Source organism: Neolamprologus multifasciatus, chromosome 12, assembly GCF_963576455.1.
Source record: "Neolamprologus multifasciatus chromosome 12, fNeoMul1.2, whole genome shotgun sequence".
In the NCBI taxonomy this organism is placed as follows: Eukaryota; Metazoa; Chordata; class Actinopteri; order Cichliformes; family Cichlidae; genus Neolamprologus; species Neolamprologus multifasciatus.
Genome location: NC_140450.1, coordinates 16,168,748 through 16,189,624, shown reverse-complemented (window position 1 = coordinate 16,189,624; position 20,877 = coordinate 16,168,748). Strand labels below are relative to the sequence as shown.

General features: G+C 39.8%; 2 protein-coding genes across 5 annotated transcripts; both read left to right on the top strand.

Annotated features, from left to right (window-relative positions):
* The first annotated feature begins 124 nt into the window (after positions 1–124).
* On the top strand, positions 125–13,902 carry LOC146506685 (kinesin-like protein KIF27). Its single transcript, XM_085178999.1, has 15 exons — positions 125–1,861; positions 2,137–2,337; positions 2,766–3,766; positions 5,328–5,471; positions 5,623–5,799; positions 5,930–6,132; positions 8,823–8,944; positions 9,057–9,194; positions 9,593–9,804; positions 10,295–10,357; positions 10,566–10,736; positions 10,864–11,040; positions 11,140–11,367; positions 12,244–12,442; positions 12,527–13,902. The coding sequence occupies exons 1-15, from the start codon at positions 1,564–1,566 to the stop codon at positions 13,144–13,146; spliced, it is 3,954 nt and encodes a 1,317-aa protein (XP_085035125.1). The 5' UTR covers positions 125–1,563; the 3' UTR covers positions 13,147–13,902.
* A 381-nt stretch (positions 13,903–14,283) lies between these two features.
* gkap1 (G kinase anchoring protein 1) lies at positions 14,284–20,813 on the top strand. 4 transcript variants are annotated; one of them, XM_085179018.1, is made up of 13 exons: positions 14,284–14,600; positions 15,030–15,292; positions 16,433–16,591; positions 16,738–16,815; positions 17,112–17,247; positions 17,370–17,398; positions 17,619–17,780; positions 18,016–18,102; positions 18,913–18,976; positions 19,576–19,646; positions 19,742–19,819; positions 19,972–20,035; positions 20,314–20,813. In XM_085179018.1, the coding sequence occupies exons 2-13, from the start codon at positions 15,044–15,046 to the stop codon at positions 20,388–20,390; spliced, it is 1,254 nt and encodes a 417-aa protein (XP_085035144.1). In that variant the 5' UTR covers positions 14,284–14,600; positions 15,030–15,043; the 3' UTR covers positions 20,391–20,813. The 4 variants fall into 4 exon arrangements, 3 of the variants coding, with proteins under 3 accessions (XP_085035144.1, XP_085035145.1, XP_085035146.1); XR_014877085.1 differs by having other exon boundaries at positions 14,285–14,600; positions 19,972–20,108; XM_085179019.1 differs by having other exon boundaries at positions 14,285–14,600; positions 19,972–20,092.
* Positions 20,814–20,877: the final 64 nt, after the last annotated feature.

Sequence of the window (20,877 nt, the reverse complement as noted above, 5' to 3'; positions counted from 1 at the left end):
GATTAGAGTACTTTGGTTTTTGATACTGTCTTTTTTAAATGGAGTGTAATCAGAGTGTTTTTTAAATTCAGTGTAGTCAGTATTATGCATTTCATGAGTGCAAATGGATAAGCCCGATGTTAACATGCAGCTCTTTTTACTTCTCTCTTTTTTTTTTTGGTAACATAAAGCTTTTGGTCATTTCTCTTTTCAGTGAAATATTATTTAATACAAGTTATATAGAGGCATCTTGCTTTCTGCTCCTCTTTGGAAAGGGAACAGAAAAAAGTGACAGCCTGCACTGAATATAGCAAAAATGTGATGAAAGATGGAAACCTTTTTCAGATGAGAGATTTCTGCAGTCTTCATAATGAAGGAGTACAGATATTGTGTTAAGCTGAATATTGAGAGGCTTAAGCTAAAATTTGAAATAATAATAAGAATAAATTATCTAGCAGATGCAGTCTGCCTGACAGATATACTGTATTAGGATGATAGCGTGTGGTATAATAGATTTCATGTATTTTCTTCAAGCCAGCTGAGTTTGTTAGATGGGGTGCTCTGCTGCCTGTCCAGTAAGTGATGCAGAGGGTGGTCAGGATTACCCATGACCCGTGGCACAGTTTGTGCAGTGATCTCCTCTCCACCACAGTTAGAATAGTGTCCATCTTGCAGCCAATCACAGAGCCTGCCTTCCTGATCAGTTTATCCAGTCTGTTGGTGTCACCAACCCCGATGCTGCTCCTCCAGCAGACCACAGTGAGGTAAGCTGCGCTTAGCACAACAAACTGTAGGAAAAGCTCCAACATTTTGCTGCACACATTGAAGGATCTCAGCTTCCTTAGGAAACGAGTCTGCTCGTTCCCCTCTTGTAAACAGCTTCTGTGCACTCCTCCACTTTATCCCAGGACAGACTTGGCCTGTTTCACCACACTATACCTTTGAACATGGAAACATTTCTGTTTCAGAATTCTTGTACATCTAAAAGAATACGTATATATCCAGAATGACCAGACAAAAAACTATACACTCATACTAACCACTAAGCAAATGCCTGTGTAAATAAAACTGCTCTATACCTTTGTAAAATAGAAACTGATTTTTATTTAAAAAAAAAACAACTGAAATCTTTAGAATTGGAGAAGACTCTTGAGTAAGAGCTGAAACCTATTCGCAAACTTAACTTAGTCCGGTTGTCTTAAAAATAGAGTTAAATAACAATTGGTTGGTTGTCTCATATGATCGGTTTCGCTGTATGGCAAATGAAAGTCATATCTTAAAAAGACCTAACAAATCTATAAATCAAGTAAATCTCAGACTCCTGATGGCGCTGTCGCCTTAACGGCGCCGACTTCCACGAATACTCTTGAACATCCCCACTTCCGTTTTCATGACGGCGGCGGCAGCGGTTTCCCGGGCAACCGAGGACCGACAACAAACGAGATGTCAAAAAGTTTAACAAGAGCGCGACAAGCGATTGCCCGAATAAAAGTGACCAGGTTTTACGGTGAATTTGTGTTTATTGATTCTTGTTAATATCGAGATAAACAAGTTAAAGAGCTCCTTTAAAGACATCAGGACGTCATGAGCGAAGGGTGTGTGCGGGTGGCGGTCCGTATCCGGCCTCTGCTCCCCAAAGAAGTCCTCCACGACCACAGAGTGTGTGTACGTGTAGTGCCGGGGACCGGACAGGTGATGGTGGGTGAGGACCGACTCTTCACCTTTGACAACGCGTTTGGACCATCAGTCAGCCAGGATGAGGTGTACGGGTCCTGCGTCCAAAGCATGGTGGAGCGTTTGGTCGACGGTGAAAATGCAACCGTTTTTTGTTACGGGCAGACTGGATCAGGCAAGACGTACACACTGGGCAGAAGGAGCCGAGGTAATGCAAAGTTTAACCAAAAAATTTGGTTAAGCTCCAACACAGAGCTTAACCACTCTGACTGATAAGTGACTGATGAGTTCAAGGATTGTAGGAAAAAGGGAACTAAGGGGTTCAGGGGGTTGTTTATTTAGTGTGGAAAAACCAACATCTGTGGGCTTGAGTCTTTAAACACAGCAGTTTTAGGAGTTTTGTTTGTGCTCTCTAAGGCCCATTAATCATCTGAACTTTCTAACTTTATAACTGTAATTCTCTTTTTCCAAAACCTTCCATAGATGAAGAGGGGGGAATTATTGACCATGCAGCCCAGGATCTGTTCCTATACCTGGCGGAGAAGAGGAAGGAAAGTGATGTTGTGGATGTCACAGTGAAGGTGTCCTACATTGAGGTCTACAGGGAGGAACTAAGAGACCTTTTGCAGCTGCAGACCATCCACAAAGAGCTTCATATCAGGGAAGATGAGAGGGGAAACACGGGTAATCAACTTTTTCTACCTTTACTTTACATATATTTTAATGTTCAGAGTGGAAATAAAAAAGTAGAAACCATACACTTTCAGAGATGACAAACTGCATCCTATATTTTCGACCATCCATCTGAGTTTCATCCGATTGATAGACCGTTGTGATGTTTTTAACATGTATGTATTTCAGGATAAAAAGTTTGAGAGAGCGCACTGGAGAAATCACAAGTACTGCAAAAGATATTATATACTGCGTAATCATTTACAGTCAGCGACTCTGCGGTGCACCTACTTGTAATAATATGTAAAATTGTTTTCAGCACATTTAATGAGTGAATGATAAATGATCCAGTGAGATTAGGCATTTTGTGTGAATGTCTGCCTACACGGGAAGCAACAGTCTTGTTTCATTGACTAAAAAGTCTCTTTGTGTGATTCCAGTGGTGGTGGGAGCCAATGAGGTTGTTATCACCTCAGCAGAGGAGCTGCTCAACAATGTAGAGATGGGAAATATTTTCCGGCACACCGGGAGCACAGGAATGAACGAGCGCTCTAGTCGCTCTCATACCATCCTCACCCTTCAGGTCATGTTATCCTGCCACAACAGCAAGAACTCTTCCTTTACGTCTGTCCGCTCCTCTAAGCTCTGTCTGGTTGACCTGGCAGGCTTGGAACGTGCTGGAAAAACTGGGAACACCGGGACACAACTGAAAGAGTCTGCTCATATCAACACAGGCTTGTTTGCGCTGGGCAACGTTATCCGTGCACTTTCAGAGCTAAGTCGAAATCGGCACACTAACAACTCCTGCAGTGCACACGTACCATACCGTGATGCCAAGATAACTCGACTCCTTCGTGACTCATTAGGAGGTAGCGCCCACACACTAATGGTGGCGTGTGTAAGCCCCTCCGACCACTTTGTAGCTGACACCCTGGGTGTCCTGCAGTTTGCATCCACTGCCCGATCCGTTCAGAACCGTCCAGGAGAAACACCGGATCAAACAGAGGTTAAATCATGTCCTACTACAACCTGGCACCCCAGTGATGCTCGACTAGGAGAGCTGGAGTATGAAGTAAAGACACTGAGAGAGCTGTTGAAAGGGAAGGAGAGAGAGGTGGAAACAGAAAAAGCAAAGACTGGTCAGAGATATGAAGAGGGAAGTGACATCAATGCATACTGTCAGACCGGAGTATCTGAACCAGATAGGACAGCAAGCCGAGAGGAAACGTCACAGTACCGTCTGTTGGCAGAGGAAGCTGCTGCTCTGCTTGAGAATATCTCTGGCCCCTCTCCAAGTCCTTCTTTCAGGGAGCGGCTGGAGGATTGGCAAGAGAGACTCAGAGCTGTCAGTTACTCACCTCCAACTCGTATGGAGTGTTCAAAGGAGGAGGGAGACCATTTTGCTCCATTAAACCTCAGAGAAGAGCTAAAAAAATGCCAGGTAACTATAAAAGATTTTAAATTGAAGAGATCGCAAAAACTTTGATTACAAGCAATTGATAAAAAGTAACGCAAAAAACCTCAGAGATTTTTATTTGCTTACCTTGAAGCCTAAAAGATGGCTAGTGTCTCCAACATGTGGACATGCCTGTCACATTAAACAACAACAAAGGCATGTAAATGAACTTGGTGTCTTATTTATATACAGTGTTGGGAAGGTTACTTTTAAAATGTATTCCATTACAGAATACAGAACACATGCCCCGAAATGTATTCTGTAACGTATTCCGTTACGTTACTCAATGAGAGTAACGTATTCTGAATACTTTGGATTACTTAACATATTATCATGCTGTTTACAACTACGTGAATGTACTATTGCTGTGATTTATTACTGTTACTGAAGGTCCGCGGCTCCGAACCGTAGTAAAGGGACCTCTGACTAATACGGTGGGTTCTGTGTCGGGCTCGTAGCCGAAAACTAGCTTTACTTTGTTGTCTGGGTCAACTTTGCTTGCCAGAGACAAAGAGAGGCGTTGAAAGACTGCTCCAAAGGAACTTATTGTTTTTGGAGGAAAACACGAACACGGTGTACAGTCGAGTCTTAATAGCTTACTTACAACTGGGTTCCTCAGGCACTCTTCTTGGCTGCAGTGGTTATTATTATATTTACATGCTTCCAGCTCCTGTTTTTGCTCATGACAGCTGTACTTTTCCTTTTTCTCCCTCCCTCGCTCACAGACACATAACGTGTATGGCAGTCCATTCTCCCTGCAGCACGGACTACACTGCCTATGATGCTACATTCTTTAGAGCTATACCTGTAGCATTCTGCCTATTAGCTTAGCACAACAACAACAAAAAGGCGCTCTCTCACCCAGGACAGAGAGAGAGGTCACCCTGTAACCATGGCAACCGTAACGCTGCCACCTGGAACAACAGAACATAGCTGTCAAACAAAACCCAAACAGTCCTGACCCGCCACAATATGAAACAGGGAAGTACTGCTATGTAATCCATTTATTTCAACAAAGTAACTGTATTCTAAATACCACCTTTTTAAACGGTAACTGTAACGGAATACAGTTACTCATATTTTGTATTTTAAATACGTAACGGCGGTACATGTATTCCGTTACTCCCCAACACTGTTTATATATTACTGTACCCTCATAGATACCTGTTATTCAGAATAGGAGAAGCGTATTCAGACGCATTCAAACTGCTGATGGAATAGCCGTTAAAGAACTGAAGTCTAATATGGATTTAAAAAAAACAAAACAAAACACTGGCATAGCTAATGTAAACTAAGAATGACTGCATCCCGTTTAGATTTGAGGCTGTAGAAAGAAGTGAAGCCATTGGTATATCATTGGTTATTCCTTTGTTTCGTTACAAGTTGTCAACATTTCGTCTGGAATATCTTATCCTCTGAGAGCTTTTGATAAGGTGATGTGAACAAATGCAGCATGGCTCAAATGGAACTGTTTACATAAACAAAAGCCAAGCTGTACAAGTTTATAGGCTTGCTATCCTATCCAGTTTCTCTTTTGTATGCTTAGGAAGCTCTCCACATAGACGAGCAACTGTTGGAGCAGAAAGATGCAGAACTGAGACGGGTAAAGGAGGAACTCGAGAAACTCCTTCAAGAGAGGAAAACTCACCTTATGTCGTTAGAGGAAGAAAAGCAGCGATTACGTATACAGGTGAGGAGGAGAACAGTGCAATAAAGAGCTGCTCTGTGATGCAGAAATCCGTATATTTTATTTACAGGAAAAAAATTAAAAGATGAATTTAAGGCATGTCTGCTGTGTTATCGTTTGTTCTTTAAATGTGCGCCTCTGTGCAAATGTTTAGACAGAACAACTGGTGAACCAGCAGATAATGATTGATCGCCTTCGTGGCGAACTCATGACCTTTCGGGGGACAGCCTCAGGGGCAACAGTGGAAGTGGGGGGGTCTGAGTACTCAGGCAAGAGACCCCACAGTGTCCCTCTGATCACACATAGCTGCATGTGGAGGCCTCCCAGGAAGGTAGGTAGCGGTGGGTAGTGTGTGGGTTAGGTTGGTGTCCATAAGTGAGGGGTTTTTTTTGTTTTTGTTGTTTTTGTTTGGTCTGTTATGTTTTTTTGTGACTTTTATTATCTGTGCCTGTGCCTTCTAGATTCACTCCAGTCCACCAGCCTACACACTGGAGAGGGTAATGGCAGCTTTTAAGATGCATGGCCAACTCTTGCTGGCTGAAATCGAGGAAAAAGAGGACGTGTACTGCCCGCTCTTAAAACAGCAGGCAGAGAGCAAAGATGGCAGACCAGAGATGGAGGACGAGGATGAAAATGACACATTTATGTGCAGACCGAGATTTAGGTGAGAGCAGCATTCTTTTTTGTGCAAAAGTAAGTAGTAAGTTTCAAGTAACTTGCACTCCAAATGCTGACTTAACTAATTTAACTACATGTCAATTTTCTCTGTAATTCTGTTACATAAATACAGTGCAATATGCTAAATTTATTGGTTAAATGAAATTTACATGATTGGTATAGAATCCCTAATGATTAATTATTTGAATAAATAAACATTTGATTTTATATATTTAAGCTGCATTTTATTCACAACTATTGCTTTATGTTTATTGAGGCTGAAGAATCTTTTTTAGTGTATTCTGCTAAACAAGCAATCCAAAAGATCTGAGGCATTAAATCATTTATTCATGTCTAAGGCAATTTAAGCTAAATGTGTAGTGCAAGGATGGACTTTGAAGAAGTAAAAAGTTGTTTTCTTCAGATGCTGCTGCATTTATTCCATGCCGCTTTTGCACTTTGCAGATCAGTTTTGGAAGAAAGGCTGGATAGTGTGTTGTGTGTACTTGAAAATCCAGCGACACGCTGCAATTTTGCTGTCAAGGATGACTGCATATTGTGCTGCTAGGCAGCGACCTGTTCAGACAACAAACCACTCTTCACTTGGTTTGTGCAGCCAAGCAAACGTCTCACAAAGGCAAAAACATCTAATGTCAAGTTTTTCAGTTTCTCTTTTTATTCTTTTAGATTTTTTTCGATTTCTCTGCAGGTTTGAACCGGCAGCTAAAGCAAGTTTTACACTTTTTAAAGTAACCCTCTTGGTTTGATAATCTTCCTCTGCATTTGGCACATATAATGAAATAAGGAGTCACCGTGTGATCCTGAATTGGATGAATGAATCTGTTTGCCTCATCAATTGTCAGTGAAGGACATTAAACTGTACGGAAAGTGTTTATTTGAAGAGTGTGAGTGGATTTTAATTGAAGCAAATCTCTATATAACGCTGGGATGTCAAACTCATTTTACATCGAGGGCCACATCCAGACCCACTTTCATCTTAAGTGGGTCTGGATGAGTGAAGCTTTCTGTGTAAAGCTATTTAATGACATATTTAATACCTGAGATATCTTATATAGCATGTCTCTGTTTTTCTACATGAAAAAATGTGTAAAATACAGAAAAGGTTCTGGTAGATCACTATCTTGACAGACAAGATTTTAACCATTTAATTCTAATGGTGCCAACCATAAATTCAAATTCTGGACCTTTGATACCACCTTTATTGTATTCCTTCACAAGCTGAGATCTTTCAATGTAATGGGTTTTTTTCCTCCACAAAAATGAGAAAATAACTGTGTTAGCCGTATTAATTTTTTAGAGGAGATATATAAAGAGTGACAAGGATAAATCAATTTGGAGATGCCTTCAGTTTTAGATAGGATGTTTCTGCCAAAAATAGTAAGGTGTCTGATTAACCAGTGGCTAAGTGATTTCTTCATCTCCATGATACGGTTAGAAATATTAGTGTCTTCTCTGCTAATTAGGTTTTTAGATATTATCAGCCCTATATATTTAACTTTAGATTCAACTCTAACCAAAGCTATTGAGGAGTCAGAGCTTGTATGAATCGGGAGTCGTTCACATTTTTTGATACTGAGAGATAAACCAGAAGCTTTAGAGAAAATTTTGTTTTCTCTACCACGTATTTATCTTTCAAAAAAAAAAAAGTATCATCTGTGAATTGACTTATTTTGAAGTCTTTATTAAAAATGTATCTTCCTTGTATGTCGTTAGAATTCTTAATTAATAGTGTTAACAGTTGAGTTGCCAATATAAAAAGCTTAGAATTCGGACATGCTTGCCGAATTCTGTGTTGCAACTTGAATCCATTCCTGGACTCAAGGAAGCTAATATATTCTTAAGTAATGCGGCTGCTTCACTTAGGCTACTAGCACAGCCGTCCCCAATCCCCAGGTCCTGGACCAGTACCGGTCTGTGAGTCGTTTGGTACTGGGTCGCAAGAGTTGAGGCTCAAGTTTGAAATTTATGGTTTTCAGGGTATTTATCGTTTTTTTTAAATTTTTATATCATTTATATTGTTAACTCGGTTTCCCTGGGTGTTTTCCCATGTGTTATGAATAAATCTTTTTTTTTTTTTTTTTTTTTGGTACCGGTACTGGTTTTATTTTATTGTATTTATCCACGACACCTTAAAGGCCGGTCCGTGAAAATATTGTTGACCATAAATGGTCCATGGTGCAAAAAAGGTTGGGGACCGCTGTACTAGCAGGTTGCTGAGTAGACATCCTTGTAGTGTTTTGGAATTTACCACTTTTTCCATTAGTTTCCTTGTCAGGAAACAACTTCCTGTTCAGCGGAAATGCCTCTGGTTTCAGTGGAGTGTGTGAGTGCATTTCAGTAGTGTGTGTGAGAGCATTTCAGTGGAGTGTGTGAGAGCGTTTCGGTGGAGTGTGTGAGAGCGTTTCAGTAATAATGTCCCTTACGGCACCTCATAGATGACTGTCTTGATTGATGGTCTGGCCCCCAGACCATATGTTTGACACCTCTGACATATGGTATTATAACATATGTATTGTAAATACTCATAATTTTCCCTCTGTGTGTATTATAGGCCTGATTGGTGTTTTGGAAATGTTTCAGGTGTTTGATTTACTAAGTCAAGCTTTGATTCAGAAAACTCAGTATAAAGTTAATGTCAAACGATGTCCATGGACTAATATAATGACATTTCTGCAGGCGCTTTTTAAACCAAACATGGACCAATCAGCAGAAAAAATCAGCTCTGAAAGAGAAAAACGCAGAAGCAAATCACACATGTGGTGGAAAACCAGGACTACAGCAGCCTCAGAGAGCCACAGGTACACTTTACATGCACTCTGGTTTGCACTTGTCTGTAGGCTTATCCTTTTTTATAGTGATGGCTTTCTGCCTTAGAACCTTTCTGTGACATTCTCAGCTATTCTTTTCTAGCCATCAAGGAAAACCAGCTCAAGCAAAGATCTACAAGGAAAGCAAGAATAAGAGCAAGCGCTACTGAGAGAAGGATCCGAGATCTGTCAATCAACATGCGCATGAAGGAGGAGCTCATCAAAGAGCTTGAGCAAACTGGTGTGTTTAGATAATGTCATACTTTGTATTCTGCTCTCTGCTAAGTGAGGAACTATTGAAGCCTCTGGATTTATTGGTGTATCGAAGAAAGTATGAAAATCTTTATAACCAGAATATCCTGCAGCTTCTAGAAGCATCATTAGAAATTCAAAGATGACAATGACAAGAAGATTGTAATGATTAACTTACTATACACAAGCTTATCCATGACCTGCCTACACTGATCATCTCAGAGTCATGTTTTGAAGTAATGACAGTATATTTCTCTAATGCTCAGGCTGATTCTTGTCTACCCTAGATTAATTTGGCTTTTGAACTGAAAACCTGACAAATTTATTCATGTTATCTATTATTTTAAACAGTACATGCATCTCTAAGTGTGTGCTTTTGTGTGGTAGACAAGGAAACTCAGTCTTTGGAAACACGTGACAGGCAAACTGAGGACAGCAGAGAAGCCGGCGTTTTTGCAAGACTTTCCCTGCAGAGACGGGAGTTGCGAGCGGAGATGTATCACAGCCTGCAGCACATGAGAGCGCAGAAAGCACAGCTTCAGAGCAGCCTGAGAGAGACCAGTGAGAATAACAAAGAAGTCCAACAAAATGAAAATGAGGTTAGCTGTACAGATTATTTTAAACAACAATAATAATAAAAAAAAAAGAGATGAACTTATTAAACTTGTTTTTGTGTGAGCATTTTTGCCTTGTTGGGGCAAAATGAGCAATACCAAGGAAAAATAGTTAATAATTAGAAAAAAAAAAAGCAACTTTAAAAACAAACAATAGAGTTTTTCACAGTTTTACAAAATGGTAAAAACATCCATACGCCTAACTTTTTCTCACTTTCATATTTATCTTTGCTTAACGAAAGTTTAAATATGAGTCAGCTTTTATAATCTTCACATAAAAGCAGTTTGACCTTTATCTTATAAAACCTTAATGTATTTAAACTAATCAGAAAATGGAGGAATAATATAATAATGTGATCACCTGAAAACTGTTTTATCATTAAGAGAAATATTAGATTTGAACAATATATGACAAATATGGGGGGGGGGGGGGGGGGGTTGTTTTTTGTTTGTTTGTTTTTGTTTGTTTTTACAGGAGCAAAGTGCTGGAGTTTCAACTGTATATAAACTGTATAAGTTAGAGGACACAAATGAACAGGTAAAACATTGTTCTTGTTCCCCTGAAATAGTCATTTGGACAGTGCGTTTAGTTTAGTTTACTTTAGTTTAGGAAACTGCAGGTATTAATCTTCTTATAGTGTTTTAGGGTCTAAATGTGTCTTCATCAATCCCCTTTTTTTGGCCCTTGTGCCCCTTCCTTTCCTCTTTTCCTTCCTTCTTCTCCCTCCCTCACCTTCTCACTGTAGCTGTGTTGCAGTAGTTGGCTGGAGGAGGAAGAGGAGCATGTTCTTCAGAAGAGAGCAGAGCTGAATGAGCTGGAGGAGGAGCTGAAGAGGAGAGAGGAGGTTCTCATTCACAGGGAGGCGTGTGTGCGACAGAAAAGCAAATTAGAGACGAAGAAGCTGTGCTCCAGTCAGGTCAGACTGTGTTTGCTATGGTTTAATTTAAATACTATCACAAGTCACTTTATTAATTACAGTAAAAGATTAGGTGGACACGTATAAATGGTAGAATTAGGAGGTTTATTATCAATTTGTTTTTCAGGCTCTGAGTCGGGACCTGCTGCACGTGTCGATGCAGTTGGAGTCGCTGGAGAAGCAGCTACAGAGGAGGAAGGCAGGAGCTACCATGAAGGAACTGGAGAAAGAGCGAGACTTGCTTAAAGAGAGAAGAGACGCTCTGGACGCCCAGCTGAATGACAATCAAGTGCTCACTGTGGAGGTCAGAACAAAGGGAGTGTTGTGTGTATGGTGTAAATTTGACCACGGTGTATTTCTGGTACAGCTTTAGGTGAAGTGATGTGTGTGTGTCATCATGTAGGAGACACATTCCCTTCTCCAGGTGGAAGAAGCTATTGCAGCTCTGGATGCAGCACTTGAGTTTAAAAACCGCTCGATCCAGGACAAACAGAAGAAGCTGTCGGCCACAAACTTTTCTTTGCATCAGTCACAAAACGCTGAACCCGCCCAACTCTGTGATGTCACCAGAAAACTTATGGGCCTGTCGCTGCCTGAGGCGCTGGAGCTGCTTGTGAAATATTTCAACAAGGTAACGTAAAATACTTGCATACATATGTATATACGGAATATTCTGCTTTACATATAATCCATATACATTCTCCTTTCTAGTTCTATATCTTGTTCCGTCTTCAAATCCTCTATTAATTTTCTTCCTTTTCTTTCCCATCATCTCAGATTTTGATAAAAACTTGGTAATTTACCTGTAAAAAGCGATTTTTACGGTGCTCATACGGAATCTGAGAGCTCTCTTCTTCTCTTTCTGTTTCAGTCCATCATTTTTATGTTTCACATTATCTCTTTCTCTGTCTTCAACCCATCTTCAATCCATCTTTCTCCACCTCCTCCTGCAGTCGGACCATTTCTGCTGAGAAATACAGCTGCAGGATTTCCTTTTTTCTAATAAGTTTACTCACCTCTTTTTCACTTCACATGTGGTTCAGTGGTGTACCACTATTGCACCACCACTGCCCACTTCTGCCAAGTGCTTTCTCATAATAGGTTGTGTGATTGTTGCCATTTTCCCTCTGACATTGTTGTGTATTGTAGCGTAGTGTCCCTAAAATATAAAGAGATCAAAAGGAGGCAATTAGGGTGGTTCGGGTGTCTGACTAGGATGCCTCCTGTGTGCCTCCAAGGTAAGGCTTTTTTGGGCATGTCCTACTGGGAGGAGGGCAAATCCAGGACATGCTGGAGAAATTACATCTCTCACCTTGCTTGGGAATGCCGTTCCCAAGCAAGGTGAGAGATGTTCCGTTCGGTGCTGGAGAGAGAAGTTTGGGAGCCTGCTGCAGTAAGTAAACAGAATCCAGATTTGAAACAGAAGCATAGGACAGTCAGTCAGACAGATGAACGTATGGATGAATGGATAGTCTTACTTACTACAGGAAGTTTATCATCCTTTTAGGTTGTTTGTCTTCGAGAGACAGAGCGCCATCTACATTTGCACTGTGAAGAGCTGGAACTTCAGGCAGAAGAGCAAAAGATGTTGTTGAGAGAGATGGAGGCTGCCATGCAGCGTCTGGCCATGGATACAGATCGCAGGCTCACCCAGCAACACAGAGATCACCAGTACAACATCCAGCTGCTGCTGCAGAAACTTAAAGGTGAGGAAATTTGTGGAGCCTGGATTTGAACTTGAATTTGTTTTATGACACTTGGTTTCACAGTATGTCTGCATATGTGCTCAGAGGGTGCTCCAGGAGAGGCAGAACAGGCAACGCAAGACAGACTGCAGCATCTGGAGAAAGAGCTTTACTTCTACAAAAGCACCAGCCGGCAGCTCAAAAAGAAACTCAGAGTGATCCTCAGTGATTCATTGCAGCCTAATGATCAGCCTTCTTGCCCACAGGAGCACAAACCTATGCAAAAGATGCAGATTTCTTCAAATGAAGCCCAAACTCATCCTGAGGAGGTTCAAACACGGATGCATATTGTAACAACATACAAAAAAATACATGCAGAGAAAATGGACAAAAAGATACACAACGATTTCTGTATGAACAGAAATGAAAACCAAACCAAGTGCCCTTCTTCTTCTTCTGCTAACCGCCAAACCCTCAAAAAGACAAAAATGCCAGAATACACCCAAATGCTCTCACCATCCCTGGGGAGGAGAGCAGGAGATGAGTCTGGGGAAGGTTTGGAGATGACACCAGTCCGTTTGTGTCGCAGGGATCTGAAGCAGATCACTCCAGCTGACCTGCAGCTCTCTGGTTCTACCACTGGGAGGCGACCATCTGCTGTGGGTATGAGCACTGAGTCAATCCTGGTGGACTCTATAGAAGTCCTCAGAAACACTGACAGGTGATGTATTTATGTAGATGTCAGGAACAGTTTCTGTAGTAGATACCAGGAAGTAAACAAAGCTGTTTGATGTTGTAAGGCACTCAATACAATGACTTAATGGGGTTTTAGAGTTCAGGCCAGAAGAATTTAAATTTCTTGTAACAATAATTATTTTTGTTTTGCTTTTTTTTCCTGTTTTATTTCACCTTTCTACAACAGCACCATCATAAAAAATAAGAACTGCAAACTGTTGACTTGGAGAGATGATGCAGTAAAATCTCATTACTCTTTGCTCAGTCCTTTTATTTGTCTTCCAGTGTGGTTATAAATTTTTATCCTACAAGTTTTTGTTCCTCCCACATATTTTTTGGGGAGGTTCTAAACCTTTCAAGTTTTCAAATGTCTTAAATCATAAATGTGCCATAAATATGTTGGCGCTTTTCTTGTATTTCTATATATCATCTTATACTTATCATTATCCATATCCACTACATTGATGCAAAGTCAGTCAGCAAGCTGGAACATTCTCGTAAAATGTAGACGGTTTTCATTAATTAATTAAAGCAATTTTGTTCATGGAGCACTATCTTTCATCCTTCATTGTGAATGCTTAAGGTTTAATATGCTGCACTGTTGCAGGATTATAAAGCTTTTTGATGCAAACTTTGTGTGCACTTTATATATGTAGTTTTATGTTGATTGCTGTGTAAATTATTATTTTTTTTATATTGGTTTACTCTTTTCACAATCTAATTTATTAAACACACTAAAATGCTCACCTCACTGTAATGTCTTGATTATCTGGGCTTATTCAAACCTAATTTTGGTGTGAGGGTGCTGTGATCTTTCCCTTCTTGTACATTTTATACACTAGTAATACTATTTTTTAACATGCAATAAAACCAACATACTTGACAATGAAATGTATAAATCAAGAGCATTAGAATTAAGGGGCAATTACTTTTGCAGTTAGGTTTGGATAGTTCTTTTCTTAATAAATTAAATAAACCTTTAAATTTACATTTTATATTTACTTGGGTTATCGTTGTCTTATATTTCAATTTGTTTTACGCCAATGCGTATTTCCGTTCGGTTGTCATGGTGATATGATAGTTGTTGTAATATGACGAACACGGCAGGTCGTGATTGGACATCCGACAACTAAGGTGTAACCATGACAACAGGCTAAACCAGCTAGTTATTGTGTGATAATCGCTTAGTATTGTGCGATTGGCCTTAAAAAGCGATTCGGTCAACAAACTGCGCACATGCTGCACACAATAACCGATATATCTGCACATATCGTAAACACTTCTTTTTCTGCACACGCAGCGCAGAGGATAAGGGAATCCCAGCCTTTTTCCTTTTTGACACCACCGGGCTTCTGTACTCTTTTGAGACAATCGCTGGTAGCAAACCAACGATAACCCTCAGCCCCTTTGCGAACAGGTGAAAGTATCCTCAGGCAGTTTTCATGTGAGTAATCCTTCTTTAACACAAGTCAGTGAGCGCATTAAAAAAAGGAGATCAACGTGAGTCCACGCGTGTGCTTTTAACTGACATGGAGCGGCACTTTTGCACTTGTTTAGGAGCTAACAACACTGGCTAAGCCTTAGCTGTTACGCTGCTGCTATGCGATGCTAATCTAGCTGTGTCCACTGACTGTTTGTAACGGAGCTCTTTAAATGGTTTACATTTATCTGTACTACTGTCTGTTGTCATAAGATCACAGTGCTGACTCGGTGTGTAGCTTTGTATGGAGGTGTTGGCTGAAATACTGTGGTACTAAAAAAAACCCCAACAACAAACAAACAGGTTGTGAATATGCGCTAAGTCGTCATTTTATGACCTGCTCCAAGTTATTCTGAATAAATTGTTGTACATGTATCTGCTTTCATCGTTCAGTTTGCCTTCTCACGATGGCATCGTCTGCAATGATCACAGTCCCCACCACAGCATCCCGCTTTGCCCTGCTACAGATAGATTCAGATTCGGATTCGGACACCTCCGAGTCGGGGAAGGCTACCACCAAAACTGGACGGGACTCCTCTGGGAAGCCCCGACAAGGAAAAGCAGGTGCAGCCGGAGGGAAAGCTGCTCAGGGCAATGACAAGAAGAAAGACAAGAAGAAGAAGAAGAAAGAGCAGCAACAGAGTGAGGCAAATGAGGTGAATGAGTGAGATGAACCGCCTGCAGCTCTCTGCCTCTTACATATGTGTTATTTTGCAGTGACATGAAGAAAGATCAGGCTCTTCAGTCGTTTCACTTCTCCTGAAGCGAAACTGCTGAGGGCAGGGAGAGGTAAACAGGTTGTGGTTTGTTTTTGGTGTGCTCCCTACTAAAGAAGTGAAACAAATGCTGTTCAGATGATAAATATGTAAGTTGTATTTCGTTGAGGTCATTAAAAATTTATATTGTAAAGTGCAATATTACAGAGAAAACCTCAACATTCAGACAAAGCCCTATGATTTTTAACATCATTTGGTGATGGTTGTGAAACTAGTCTCTGGATATCAGCGCTGAACTTATCTAAAGTTATTACATTGCAGAAGCCTACATACCAAGTCCTCATAAATGAGCATGCAGGTATGCTTTCTGCCTTCTTGGTGATACTGATATCTGGCCAGATTTTTATTCAAAGCTGCCAGTGTGATAGCTTTCATCTTTAATAAATCAAATAACATAGAAGTAGACAGCATCCAGTGGATTTTGCAGACTAAATTCTTATATGGAATTGGTCCAATCCCAGGAAAAAATACTAAAATAATAACAAATTGGTTTCAGCACAGTTAACCGGTTCAAAGTGCAAGTTTTCTGTTTTCTGTTCTTGCATCTGACAGACTTATGTGACTGTAGTTAGACAGAAATTAGCCTCATATAAGCAGGTAGTTAAACATGATCTTGCCTCTGAATCTGTAATGTGAAGATTTGAAGACTGTCTCTTTGGAATCTGTAAATATAATATAATATAATGTAATATAATATATATATATATATATATATATATATATATATTATTCATTAAAAAACAAAATGGGGAAAATAAAAATGTTCAGCTCTGAGAATAACAATGTTGCAGCACAATTAAAAGGAATGTGTTCAGGCCCAACACCCACTTAAACACATTAACAAATCCTCCTCCACTCCACAGACACAAACCACAGGCAGCATACAACCTAAGAAAACAGACCGTTTTTGGTTGTTGCTGCGCGCACATAGACAAGTTGATGGCTTCTACAGCTAACAATAGAATTTGTGTTTATGTCAATAATGATGACATCATGTTATTTTATCTTTCTTTCTATTAGTTGCGTAATCTGGCCTTCAAAAAGATTCCTCAGAAATCTTCTGCCCCTTCTCCCTGTATGACGCTGTCAGGAATAGCCGGTGAACTTCTCAATCCTACGTCGGTGGACCAGGATACACCGTCGGAGGGTTGGCAGCAGTGGAAGCAGAGAGACGAGCAGGTTTAGAAATGACAACTACTCACATTACAGATGACTGAGATAGTAAAACTTGTATGACTGTCCCTCATAGTGCAGCACAGGCCACACCTGACCTTACACACAACACGAAAAGTCCCTAAAATTCAATGTTCTTCCTTTTCTTTTAGATAACCACAGAACTATATGAGGCAGACTTGGAAAAGGCCTTGATTTTAAGTAAACTGGAGTATGAACAACAGAAGCAGGTACGCTGCAGAAAAACACTAATATTCTCATTTTGAAAGCCACATTTGGGGGCACAGATGTCAGAGCTGTATGTTCACTTTTACGTAAGTCGTACATCCCTCTGACACACCTGTGACATGTTTACTTAAATTATAAGTCAGCATATTACCTTATTCCTTCTTCATGTTGGTGATTAAAGGGTCTTGTTTTAAATGCTGGAGTTTCTGTGGGTTAAAAACAAAACAGAATTCATTCCTGGTATGCAAAGCAAGAACTTGAGCCAACTGAAGTCAAAGCATCTGCTTTCATTCATCAGAGCAACACAAACACGTCCTCACCAAAGTCACGGTCAGGAAAAGAAGGTGGAGGCAAGAAGGACAAAAAGAAGAATCAGCAGGCAAAAGACAAAAAGACAGTTTCTCTGCAAGACTTCCAGGCTGAAAGCAGTGCAGGTGAGACCAGCTTACAGATTACTTTAAAGTCTTATATATGGACCTCGTATGTATGATTTACTACATTGCATATATTGTTATTTTCTTGTAACTAGTTATTGCATTGTGTTTTCTCTTTGCAGAAAATTTAAGTAGAAAACAAGAGAAAGAGGTGAGCAGGCTCCACTCTGTGTTTACTTTATATTTGAGGCGACTTTTGTTGTGATTTGGCGCTATATAAATAAAATTGAATTGAATTGAATTTTATAGATTGCACAGAAATGTGAATGTGAATGAACAAGTGAGGGACAAATTAAAGATAAAATTAATTTTTTAATATTTTGTTTGTAACTTAAAAAAATGTGTAAAACATCAACCAAATTACCTTCCAGGACTCCAGAACGGCTAATTTAGCATTGGGAGTTGGGCAGGACGAACGTTTTTTTAATAAGTTGGAAGATGATGTCAGTCGGATAATCCAACGGGAGAAAAGACGCGAGCAGTATACGAACAGCCAGGGACAAGAAGTCAGCACGTCAACAGAACACGAACCAGTGAGTGGACACAAGTACCACAAAATACTCATGTAGCTTTCTCATTAACTCGGGTATGAAAGTGAACAAAGTTAGCTTTTCCTTTGAGTTTTGGTTAGTGATTAACTGCCTCAAGGTACATCTGAAAAGCTGTTTGTGAAACTGCATACATGCACCATTACCAAAGTGAAGTTTCTTTTTCTTTACTTGCTGATTTATTTCTTATTTCTTTATTTCATGTTTTTCTTCCTGTTAGGACCCCAGAGCGGAGCAGCTGAAGTATGAGCTGGAGAAGAAAGATCAGGAAATTGATAAGCTGAAAAAAAACATTTCACAGTGGGAGGTCAGCAGCCATAAACTTTTATCTGATCTATTCATCTTTCAGTTTCAGAAGGACAGTGATTTTTTTTTCTCCTTTTCCTGTATGATGAGTCACAAAAAGGAAATTTGATTTTCACAGCTGTAGAAACGGTGAAGTTAACCAGAAAAATCTCTGCCATGTTTAAAGCCAAACAGGTTGGGTTTAGTGTTGGTTTGTCATCATCATTAAGATGTTCTTACTTAACTCACGTAGGCTGTGGGCTGCTAAGGCACTGTTAGTTAGTTACTTACAGAAGAAGTCCACTTCTTCTGTAAAAAAAAAAAATATGTCTACATATTTAATTTTCAACTTCATATTTTTATCACTGGACTCTACTAGAGTAGCTTTGGAGGATTCATAATTCAAAAATACTATTTTTCTCATTCTTGCCTTTGTTCAGCCCTCTTTGACTGTGTGAAACAAGCAGTTTTAGTTCCTCTCCCTGCGAGCCACTTAAAGGGCAGTAAATCCGCTGATTTACTGCCCTTTAACGGCACAGAGCCAAAGCTGTGAGTCTGAGATAACCACCGTTAGTGAATCCACTCTCAGTAACACCATACAGAGACAAGAGTTGAAAGAAAACATCAGAACGTGAGCATGTTGATCAGTCTGAACCCTGAGCTTTTGGCTTATTTCACTCGTCGTTGAAACTATATGCATGATTAATATGAGCGTTCCCCACTGTAACACTGTGACAGAAAAAAGGAAAGGTGACCACACCTGCAGCCAACACTTATCGCGTCACTGTTGTGTCCAATGCTACAAAAAGAATCTTTCTTTTTGTCTCTGCAGGTAAAATACAAAGAGGTGAAAGCAAGAAATGCTCAGCTGCTGAAGATGCTGCAGCAGGGAGAGAGTGAGTTTGATAACACAGTAGATACAGTTTGGTCCAAAAGTATTTGAACAATGACACTTTTTTGTTGTTGTAATTTTTCTTCTGTACAACAAGACAACACTTCTGGATTTTAAATCAAACAATTGAGATGTGGGTGAGGTGCAGACTTCTGCATTAAATGATTCTGAATTATGGATATATTTGTGCACAGTCCTCCATTTTCAGAATTGACTGACTAGCATTTTCATAGACAGCTAAGGCCTGTTCCCGTCTTATTTCATGACAAATGAAGTAGATGAAAGCTGCTGTTCTAAGTGAACTTGCATTTCTTAACTTTTCCCTCCAACTCCTAATAAGAGATCCAAAGAGAAGTCATTGTAAGTAAGAGTGACCTGCAAACAAAGGTAGGATTGACTCTGAATGTAGAGGAATATGTATATTGTTGTCTGCAATTGCTAAACAACGAATGTAATGTGTTTGTCTGCGATTGAGTCACATCTCAATTGTCTTGATTTAAAACCCACTGTGGGGGAGAATCATTGTCCAAAAAGTGATTGTTTTGACTTTCCTTTCCTGATGAAGATATCATGTGTGATGTTTCTGTTCTCTCTCTTTTTCAGTGAAAGACAAAGCAGAAATTCTTCTACAGGTAGAGGAGCTACTGCATATTAAAGAAGAGCTGTCTTCACAGGTCTGTAACTGTGTAACCGTGTGTGTGTGTGAGAAAGTGTTGGGGGGGATTCTAAATATTTATATTTGTAAATCTGTGTTTTTCATTTTAATTAGGTAACATTATTGCACGCTGCCCTCGAACAAGAGAGATCTAAAGTAAAAGGACTGCAGTCAGAACAACCAAAGCACCAGGTGAGAGTACAAATACTTTTCTGTGTGGTATCTTCATTATAGGAGAGAAGAACTGGTGTTAAAGTGTTGTCTCCATCTTCATTTACGCTGAACTGACTGCATACTAGTTTATGATCATGCATGCACCTCATTGCTTTCGTGGATTTCTGTAGAAACTGTGGAAACCTAACAGAAAAACTTCAGCCTGTAAGGCAGGTAAAGTCAGAAAGTGTCAGCGTAAGTAAGCCAAAGGACAGAAACATAAAGAGTTTACTCGGCCCAGTCAGGGGAGAGGTGAGCTTAGATTCAGGTCAGAGCATTTGAACACTTTTTTCTTTATTTTTAAGTTAATATGGTTTCTTTTTTTTTCTTTTTTCCCCAGTTGATAAAGATTGTGTTTGCCTCATTTATGTTCTGTTTCTACATCAATCTTTCGACTTGAATTAATAAAAGCACACAAACAGATCTGATATCCATAAATAATTGTGTCCTTTCTGCAATTTTCTGTTTCACAGGGAAACAAGAAAGGGAAGAAAGGCTCAGAGGCAGATCTATGAAGGTTTCAGAAGGAAAATGCCTGAAAACAAAATGAAATAAACAAATGAAGAAACCCCTGAAGAATATTCCCACTATTGATCAAAGTCAGGGTTCCTTTTTTTTTGTTGTTGTTAAATCTTAGACTCCTGGTCAGGCTGTTTTGCATGCCCTCCCTAAACACACACACACACTAACAGAAAAAGCTAGATTTGGCACGATATGTTACACAATTAAATAAGATTTACAAGAGGCTTTCTGAAATATCGACAAACTTTCTAAGCTTGTGTTAAAGTAGCTGCTTGGCACATCGTGCTGCCCTCTTCAGGCCTTAGAGTGCCTCTGGATCTCCTGTACTGTTGAAGGCTCTGTGCCTGATCTTTAAAGGTTTTGTTGCCAAAATGACAGGTGTGTAATGCAAAGTTGTTTTGTTTCTTTATTTTCCCACTGTTAAGTAAATAAATTACTTTTTCAGTGAAAATATGGTTTTACTTTTTGTGTGTGAAAGCATCGAAGAGCCTGGGAGGAATTTAAAAAAGTGTAAA

Excerpts from the sequence above, each read along its gene's own strand:
- LOC146506685 (XM_085178999.1), top strand. The coding sequence starts at position 1,564 with ATGAGCGAAGGGTGTGTGCGGGTGGCGGTCCGTATCCGGCCTCTGCTC. Across the intron at positions 2,338-2,765 it reads AGATGAGAGGGGAAACACGG|TGGTGGTGGGAGCCAATGAG; the intron begins GTAATCAACTTT and ends GTGTGATTCCAG. Across the intron at positions 3,767-5,327 it reads AAGAGCTAAAAAAATGCCAG|GAAGCTCTCCACATAGACGA; the intron begins GTAACTATAAAA and ends TTGTATGCTTAG.
- gkap1 (XM_085179018.1), top strand. The coding sequence starts at position 15,044 with ATGGCATCGTCTGCAATGATCACAGTCCCCACCACAGCATCCCGCTTT. Across the intron at positions 17,781-18,015 it reads CGTCAACAGAACACGAACCA|GACCCCAGAGCGGAGCAGCT; the intron begins GTGAGTGGACAC and ends TCTTCCTGTTAG. Across the intron at positions 20,036-20,313 it reads TAAAGTCAGAAAGTGTCAGC|GGAAACAAGAAAGGGAAGAA; the intron begins GTAAGTAAGCCA and ends TCTGTTTCACAG.